The sequence below is a fragment of the Ostrea edulis genome, chromosome 2 (assembly GCF_947568905.1).
Source record: "Ostrea edulis chromosome 2, xbOstEdul1.1, whole genome shotgun sequence".
NCBI lineage: Eukaryota > Metazoa > Mollusca > Bivalvia > Ostreida > Ostreidae > Ostrea > Ostrea edulis.
The window spans coordinates 30,471,119-30,481,418 of NC_079165.1; the positions used below are offsets into that span (position 1 = coordinate 30,471,119).

The following is a 10,300-nucleotide window of genomic DNA, read 5'->3' on the forward strand; positions in this document are numbered from 1 at the left end:
AGCATTAAAAATAATCTCATTTGAAGAGTGGAAATGGGGCACATACAAGGTGATGTCCCCCCCCCCCGCCCCTCCAAAAAAAAAATTGAGAGGCACGTCCCCCGACTACCCCCTTCGGCTATGACCCTGTAATGTTATGCGATAGTTCGTATCTGATAAAATGTTACTTAAATCCAATATTACGACAATAAAAAGGATGATCATTGTTTTCTTCTTACTTTTCCATAGGGAGATGGAACAGAATAAAAAGGATCAAAGTTCTCAGACAACAGGTAGCCTGAAATAATTCTTTAACTTTCTAAAGCAGCGAGTATTTATATCAATTTTCATATTCAAATTCAATTACCAAACCAACAGGTTTTATTAAATAGATAAATAATGTTACACTATATTCAAATTTACAACACCCATTGTTTGTAGTGTAAGTGAATCCTAATATACAGAGGTGGTTTTTTTTTCAGACACAGGGGATATATATATATATTTTGATTTAGTTAATCATATCAATGACATCTGACACTAACCAAACAATCAAAGTAACCACATCTGAGTAGGTGAAAATTTTAGATATTGCGCGAATCTAGAAATTTTCTAGAAGAGAGAAAGAAGAGGGAGGTGGTGATGTCTTTTACAATATGTACTAATTTTACACTGTTAATTTCTATCCTTCAGTAACATGTTAATTAAGTAATTTAAATTATAAATCAGACAGGCTCAATATGTTGTCAGTGATCTTCCTTGTCATGTCCTTCCTGTAATCTGGGAGGAAACTGGGGCTATGTGGTTTAATTAATGAGGTCTTCAAATTATGTGATGTGTATATATATATACATGAATAATCAAATGAAATACTGATTCACAGTGAGAAACATCAGACAAGTGTCTGTGAACACCATTGATTTCATCAACCTGCAAACTCCACGAAGACCTGCAGCGTTACCACTGCCTTTTCCAACTGCCCACACCCGAGCGTCAACTCATAGCACGACTGCCATGATCAGAGGAAACTCAAAACAGAAGATAAAAACAACAAGACAGGCAGTTGCTATAGGTACCGACTTATACATGTATTTATTGAAACCTTGTAAAGTGCTTGGGTTTGTATTTGTAAATATAGCTGAAATAAACCAAGTCTTCATGTTTTCATTTATATTCCACTTCAGCTAACAGTAATATTGCTGTAACTAAGTGTGCACTAAATCATAGCTACTAGTACTACAAACTCTTCATTGTTTTAATTCATTACAGAAAAGTCCACTGGTGCCAAGAAAGTTGTTTCAACTCAAAGGAATGAGTAAGTTTACAGATACAATGTACATTATTTTGTGATAAACAGTTATCAATTAAATTTATTAAATTGTTACATGTTAGCTTAATTACTGTACTTTTAAACTATCAGGTTTATACACTATTCAATGACATTCTATACCGAATTATTTCCATGCAATGTAATACACACACGATCACATGTTCTTTGGACAGTTGTGACCTAAAGAATCATGATGGCGATCTGAAAAAGCTAATGCTGGAAGACCAGGAATGTAACAAGTTGTTACTTAGCGTCAAGGACAGCAAGAGGCAAAGACAAATGAAGGTGGAAGAGCAACAGAAAAATCTGGCAGAGGCAAGGAAATATCACAAAGTGTTGATTTCCAGAAAGATGACTCAGGCAAAGAAGATCAAGTCAGTAAATAAAACTGTTGGGCGTGGTGTACCTTTGCACGCATCTCAAGAGGATATCCTGCTTCATGAGATGCTGGTAACTCAGGAGAGAATCCAGAGAAGTAAAGTCAAAGTGCTGGAGACTGAGCTCAGTGCTCTGTCAGGATTACCTCCAAGGTCCACACCAATGCTTAAACTCCAGAGACCCAAACCAGCCTTCAAAATTCCGAATCTTGTTTTCCGAAAGGTGGAAAATGACAGCTTGCCTCCCGTGGGGGTACAAGAAAAGGTTAAATACTCTGATGAGGTTTATGACCCAGAGAAAGGATTGGGAAAGCGTAAAGAGTTTACTGTACCAGTTGCCTGTGTCCATCAAGTTCCTCCACTTGATTTGAGCAAGCTGCTTGATGATAGCCTGTCTGCTGTGGGAAAAAGGCCTACCGTACCAGCTGTCTGTGGTCAGAAAGGGAGGAAATTGATAGCCAGTGGAAATTGTGCGGCCAGACAAAACATGACTAAAGATCATGACAACATTTCGAGATCTGTGGTTTTTCTTCCTGATATCAAGGACAATGACAAAACCAAATTTTTCATTCCAAATATATTTAATTGCAAATCTATCTTATGATTAGTGAATTTTGTTTTAAAAGATGTTCATTGGGATGTACTTTATAGGCAGCAATCTGTAGAACTTTAGAAGTTGTGAATGCTTTTTAGCTCATCTGAGCTGAAAGCTCAAGTGAGCTTTTCTGTTCGCCTGTTGTCTTTCTGTAAACTTTTTATATTTTTTACTTCTTCAGAACCACCGGGCTAATTTCAACCAAACTTGGCAAAAAGCGTCCTCGGGTAAAGGGCTTTTAAATTTGTTCAAATAAACTTCAAAGGGGAGAAAATCACAAAAATAGGATGGGGACATTTAAAAATCTTCTCAAAAACCACTGAGCCAGAAGAGCTGAAATTTACATGAAAGCTTCCTGATATAATACAGATTCAGGTTTGTTAAAATAATGACCAAAGAACCATTGGGCCAGAAAAGTTTACATGACAGCTTCCAAGTTTGTAAAAAGTCATGGCCCTGGGGAGTAAATTGGGGCCACATTAGGGATCAAAGTTTTACATGCGAATAGATAGGGGGAAAATCTTAAAATATGGGCCAAGTTAACTCGATCAGGTGAGCGATGTGGATCATTGGCCTCTTATTTATTTCCTAAATACAAATGTATTATTTTCTTTAGTTCTACAGCATTGTAAAGAAATATTTAAAGTAGTTTATGAATTAATATTTTTGCAGTCATCTCAGACTCTCCGGTAGGCCCTGTCCACCACTGGTAGTTCTGAAGGGTTTTTTGTTGTTGACCTTTCCGGATTTCTCCAGGGTGCTGGTATATTTCTTTGGAACCCTCCTGCAATTCGTGTTATGATATAATGGGCATTTGTCATAAGTGCACAATTTACACATGTATTTTGTATATGTCCATGTGCTGTTTTTGCGTATTTTGCTTGACCTTTAGTTACGCGAGAACTTTTTATTCTAACAAGAAATAAAAAAAGAATAATGAAAGTTATCTCGTTGATTTTCATATTTCATTAATGTTGAAAAATGATACAATGACTACTCCGCATTATGTCATAAGTTTGTTCAATATATGTATATTGGAGAGTTTTGTAATCCCAGTAAGGGATTTTTTAATCTTCAGATTTTATCAACTTTCAGCCCATTTACAAGATGGTGTTTATATTTTTCCTTTGAATCAGGTGAAATATTGCTAATTGTATTGCTTTAAATTTTGAAGGATGTCAACAACTCGATATCATGTTATTTTAACGCATTTGATGGCAAACTAAAATGCTTTACAAGCAGTATTGATTAGCTTGAACATATTGCATGTTTTGTTGGTTACATTTTGACTATGATCATGTATGGACCAACACAGTACAATAGAATAGAGCAATGAATGTATGTATTCTAATTTTTTCATTTAACTTAAAGATATTGCTTGTGAAAGTTGTATGATTGAATAAACTATCATATTTATTTTAAATAACGTGAAATTTTTCTTTAAAATCCACTTTTAAAAATAATACATCGACGCTATTTATGATCCCCTCTTGGACTTTCAACTTTTATATGATTCTTAGGCCTCGTCATGAAATGGCTGAGGCATATAATGATACTTCCCCCCCATCATTGTTCTATTGAAGAAAGACATGCTGGGGGGGGGGGGGGGGGGGGGGGCGGGGGCAATGAAGCAATGCAAAATAGGGAGTTGGGCAAACACAGAACTCTAGATATACCATAGGTAGGATCAAGTGCCTAGGAGGAATAAGTATCCCCTGTCAACCGGTCACACCCGCCGTGATCCCTATATCTTGATCAGGTAAACAGAGGTATCCGTAGTCAAAATCAGTGTGCCAAGAACGGCCTAACAATCGGCATGAAACACGTCAGACAGCATTTGACCCAATGATAGATTGTACTGGCAAACTAGATCGTTATAACGACCATAGAATTTGCGAAATGCTGACTTTAAACGAGACTGTTGGAACCCCTGCACCATCAACTTGTTTGTCAGTAGCCTGCTACGATTTAAAAACTGACCATACGCAGAACAAGCTCTTGAGTATCGAATCAGTTGAGAGATGTAAACACCATATGCAGGTGATAATGGAATATTGCTACATAAGTATGGGAAGTTGACGATGGAGAAGTTGAAATCATCCCGTTAATCATAAAGTTGAGTTGTTAGTTTGCCGTTAATATCTACTTTCAATAAAATATCTAAGCATGAAGCAAAAGTGGACGACTCTGTGGCGTCTTTTATCTCGAGTTCACTGGGATATAATGAATCGACATATGAATGAACATTATTATTGTTAATAGATAATACGTCGCCGATGAACGGTGAAGATAACGAACATCGATAAATCTCACAAGCAATACAAAATAGATAGTTGGGCAAACACGGACCCCTGGACACATCAGATGTGGTATCAGCCTATCAGGTACCTAGGAGGAGTAAGCATCGCCTATTGACCGGTCACACCTGCCTTGACCCCTATATCTTGATCAGGTAAACGAGTTATCCGTAGTCAAAATCAAGTGTGCCAGTGGTCTAAGAATCGGTACATGAAACACGTCAGACAGCATTTGACCCAATGATAGGTTGTATTGGCAAACTATATATATATATATATATATATATATATATATATATCTCCCTCATGCATAGCTCTTATCCTTGGACGAATTTGGCTCCACTTTTTTGGCACGCTGTTTTTGGCTATATTTAGCTCTAAAACTTCATAGTTATATCGGATTTCAAACATTTCGGTTGAGCATCACTGAAGAGACATTATTTGTCGAAATGCGCATCTGGTGCATCAAAATTGGTACCGTATAAGTTTTACATTATGACCCCTGGGTCGGGGCCTCTGCTGGTGGACTGTTAGTCCCCAAGGGTCTCTACAGCCCAGTAGCTAAGTACTTCGTTACTAGCTTGAAAATACGGATGTATATTTAATTGCTGTTATAAAATTTAGAAATTCATTTCAAAAGAAAGGATTATCTCCCTCATGCATAGCTCTTATCCTTGGACGAATTTGGCTCCACTTTTTTGGCACGCTGTTTTTGACTATACTTAGCTCTAAAACTTCATAGTTATATCGGATTTCAAACATTTCGGTTGAGCATCACTGAAGAGACATTATTTGTCGAAATGCGCATCTGGTGCATCAAAATTGGTACCGTGTAAGTTTTACATATATCTAAATGTCGATTGTCACAACAAAAGATTTTTTCTTCTCACGTAGAAGATTTTGAATAAATTCTGCTTCATAGGAATATAAAAGCAGGTCAGCTAACAAAGAAGCACAATTCGTGTCCATGGGGATTCCAACAGACTGTTGGAAGACCTGATCACCAAAGGCACGAATATATTGTCAATGAGGAACTCCAGCATATTTTTTTTATTTCAATTTCGGAGTACTTGTGCGTGAAATCAGATCTAGACGTTTAAAAGAGTGGGGTTTTTTTTTTTGGATGAAATCACTAGATATTAAATTTTCATTTTCCATTTTTTGTTGCTTCAACTGTCTATGATGTCAAAAAGTATAGTCTTTAATTTATCGTGGGGAATGGTAGTGTAAAGTGTTGAAAAGTCATAGGTTTTGATGTTGTTGATTTGAGAAAAGTTTTGCGATTTCAAGTTTACTGAAAGATTTATAGAATTTTTTAAAATCCACATTTGATTTACACCACTTCTGGCATATGTAGTCGCACAGTACGTTTGAAGTTTCTCTTTCACAGCTGTTAATATTTTCGTGAGAAGCAAAAATAGGGGCTTGGTAGAACATTTACTGGATCCAGCCATGTATCTTTGTTTGTAAGGGTTTTTATGTAGTTTAGGAAACCAGTAGAGGTGAGGTAACTCATATTCATCCGATCCATTGACTGGGATATTAAATGTGTTCAAAACTGAAGCTCCCCTCCACAGTTCCTCGTTTGTGATCCTTTCAGGTCATGGGATGTTAAGATGTGTCTGAGACAGGTGTTGTGGAATGTCTGGATCTTCTACAGGGTTGATTTAGACAGTCTCCGTGTCTCCACTCCGTATAGTATGATGGACTTAACATTGAAGTTGAGGATCCACAGTTTGATGGTCATACAGATGTTCTTCGAGGCCCAGCTGCTTTTGAGCATGGTTAACGCTGTTCGTGCCTTACCGATTCTTGACTTGATACCCCGGTTTGTACCACCCTGCCTGTGAACCACACTCCTCGGGTAAACGAAGGACTTAAAAACTTCTCTGATGGGCTCTTCACTGGATGTGACGGGTGATTGAGTGGTTAACGCACTCGCTTCTCACCGCTGCGACCCGAGTTCGATCCCCGTAATCGGAAGTGGTTGTATGTGAGAGAATATGGTGGTCGCCCACTCGAACACGTGGGTTTCCTCCGGGTACTCCGGTTTCCTCTCACTAAAAGGCCCCCTAGCGCAAACATCCGTGGAAGTCGGTAAAATAGCTAGTACATGTATATAGCTAATGTTATTTGTTGATTATGTATATCCGACTTTAAAAATAAAAATTATTATGAATATTATTATTCGGCAGTGCTGTTGATCTTAATTCTGTTTTCTTCCGGTACCATTGATCTTGAAACCCGTTCCTGCTGATGTTGCTGCAAGGCAAGTTGTCTTGTCCTGCATCTGACTGTGGTTGTGCAAGAGGAGAGCCAGGACATCGGCAAAGTCGAGATCGCCAAGCTGCGTCAGGAGTGTCCACTGTACACCGTTGTCCCCGCCTGTTGTGCATGTGGTCCTCATGATCCAGCATTTTAATCACCCAATGAAAAGTGTCTTTAAAAGTTTCTTGTTTGCAGCTTGAAAGTTGAGAATTTTGCATTTCATATATAACTGGTAATGAATTAGAAAATTTGCTTTTTTAATCCATATTTTCATTGCAAAGCTATGGGGCGCCAAATTAACATAAACTTAAATAATTGAAGATATCTTTAATTATTTGAAGATATCATCAAGTCAGTAATTGCTCTCATTCGTTGAATTGATGCGCGCACCAAATCAATTATTGCTCTCATCAATTGAATTGCGAATATTTGTCAGTTGTTTCCCCTATTTCAAACATAGGTGGCGCAAGACTCGTTTACGTCCTTGATGACTTCCGGTGTACATAAGATTTATAAGAGAGTGTAAGGTTTTTGTTGTGCAAATAGGGAGTGGGGGTAGAATTCCCGAGATATGAAGCTTTTAAAAAAATAAATTGGTTCATTGTCATCAAATGTGACAGCGACAACGATCGTTTTAAGTTCCGCTCAGCGTCGTGCGCTATAAACTTCAGTCTTCAGTTCAGTCCGACTTCACAGGTATCTGATGACGACTTTGTTGCAGAAAGTATTTACGGGGGATTAAACATTTGCTCTGTAGATCGTAATATTCTGCATGAATGTTTTATGCTGAAATTTTATCTATCCTCAGTGATACAGTCATCAATGATCGTATAATTCTATGACCCCCCCCCCCCCCCTCCTTCTAGACTAGATCTATAATCAAACGGGAAATTTGAGTCATCAATATATAAACCAAGTATGGTACAAAAATACATTTCAGATGTCATTTAAAAATTAATTTTAGAGTTAACCAAGGTCGTCAAAATATGAATGAACGCGATTGCTAATAGCACCCCCCACCCCACCCCCACCCCTCCGCCGTCACTCGGTACGACGACGCGACTGTAATGGAGGGGTGGCTATAATCAGACTGTAACTGTAAGACAGTGAATATTCTTAGGTCTTGTTTTCCTATTTGATGACTGGATTGTAAATTAATTCCAACACTTTACTTTCATTGTTAATTTTGTTATAATTCCAAAAGTTGTAAAATATTGTTTGAATTTCAGAGAAAACGAGTCTGGATTCTTCAATAGTCAATACGTATGAAATTAATCAAAATATGAGATGAAATTGTCAAACTTTCATAACTTATCAAAGTTTGCATTATCATAGTTATGTTGTTATGTCATGTTTATCAACTGACCCACGGAAGTACAGTCCAATACGTCAAAGAAACGAATACCAATCCTAGCCAATTTTAACTGTTGACGCAAACCAGAAGAAAAATGCATCTCAAGAGATTAAGATATTTCTGAATTTTTTAGAAATAAAATTTGAATCATATCTACTTTTATCAAAATTAAATGCAAATTCATAAAGCTATAAATTTATCCAAGTGAAGTAAATTACAAATTTCACTATCATATATACAATGGTGTGTTTATAATAAAAGCCACACATAGGCCTATTGTTCATTGTGGATTTTATTTTAAAAAATCATTGCATTACGTTTTTCAATATTCACTTGTAACTGCAATTTCAATCTGAAGTATTCAAATTGAAAAGTGTACTACATTTGTTAAGTGATGTATTTTAGTATTAAATCAATCATATCATGAACTGTCATGGTACATATAAACATGATAAATCCTTATACATGAAAGTAAACACGGGTCAAATTACATGTCTGTAGGCTTACATCAGTTTCCTGCAACACCATGGACACACGTCATTTGGATACAACCATTCCTATACGCAGGATACAGTCGTGCTTTTCACGCAGAGTACAACCAACTCATAGTATATATCAATCATAGTATACAGATGGAGACGTGAATTTAGAAGTTGAAAGCTTGAACTTCCGTCTTCAACTTGCAATCCAAATTGTAATATTCAATTAAAATGTAGAAACTCAAAATTTTGAATCATTATTGTACAGCTAGCATATGGGGTAGTAAAATTTATTTGACCTGCCAATTTTTATGCTCTCGCTTGCCCTATGGACTAATAAAAAAGTTAACCGCAAACTGTTTACCTATCGTGACGTCATCACGTAAGTGATATAAGTTACAACACGCAAATAAACTGTTTAATGTGGTATGATATATTATGTACTCTGTACACATGTGCCTTCTCTATCGTGAATTTTATTTCATAAAGAGAAGTTATACATATACATTCACTATTACTACACATTTTAACAGCTTAATAATAGAATTTCAGATATATATGGATATATTTAATAATTGATATTCTTAATCTTCGATCGAGAAGGGGGGGGGGGGCACATATTGTTTTAAACATAAGCAATTCAACAACTAATAAAGAATCATGATGTATTTTATATTATATATTCAACCTAAACTACTGTTTAAGCATGTAAGGTTCACCACGAAGTAGTTTATAATGAAAAACGTTCAATATGTATTGAATGTCTTTATTTAATCGATGTGACAGAGAAAATTCGGTTACAGCTGAAACTCTCAACGTGCTTTCCTTTCCGCCAAGAGAGTCTTGCAATGCGTTTTCTAAGTTCGTCTCTAAGCGCAGTGAGGTCCTACGAACCGTAATCCGCCGTCATTACTAAATATTCAACAACTTTCTAATCTAAACGTGTCCTTCCGACGCTCTCTTAAACTTGAGGTTAGAAACGCCTTGGACGTTAACGGATCGTGCGCCACCTGTAATCAAGGGCGAGTAATTTGAAGTTTTATTTGCCATTGATGCGCGCACCAAATCAATCATTGCTCTCATCAATTTAATTGATGAACGCGCATCAGTGTGTTGGAATGATCACTCGCTAAATTTATTTTGGAGCTCGGTATAAATGATTTGATAATCTCTTTAATTCAATTGAAGGTATCTTTAATTATTTACAACGCTTTTGTTATAGGAATTAATTAAAAAGATCGTTTAAATGCAGGGGCTGGTCCAGGAATTGCGGTGGGGGGGGACAACTTTTTCTGGGGCTGGGGGTCTGGGGACCGCCTTGAGGCCCCCAGTGGGTCCAGGCAAAGCCCTGGTGGGGGCCCAGGGGACAAAGCTCCTGGATTTTACAGATTTCATAGGGCTTGAAATACGTTTCCTATGTAGTAATTTTTACTATTTTCTGTCATTTTTAATATGATGAAATTAATAAAAATGACGCAAACTTTAAGGGTTTTTGCAAAAAATATAACTTCTCCCAATATCAAAAGACTTTGTCATTTATTCCTCCGAGAGTGGAAGAAATTATTGCTTCTTTTATCGTTTACAATTTTTCTACACAAGACACTATGATTTACCATAAATT

General features: G+C 36.9%; 1 protein-coding gene across 1 annotated transcript; it reads left to right on the forward strand.

The window, feature by feature from the left end:
* Window positions 1-815: 815 nt before the first annotated feature.
* Window positions 816-3,666, forward strand: LOC125680959 (uncharacterized). The gene is made up of 3 exons (XM_048920817.2): window positions 816-1,051; window positions 1,249-1,294; window positions 1,483-3,666. The coding sequence occupies exons 1-3, from the start codon at window positions 994-996 to the stop codon at window positions 2,288-2,290; spliced, it is 912 nt and encodes a 303-aa protein (XP_048776774.2). The 5' UTR covers window positions 816-993; the 3' UTR covers window positions 2,291-3,666.
* Window positions 3,667-10,300: the final 6,634 nt, after the last annotated feature.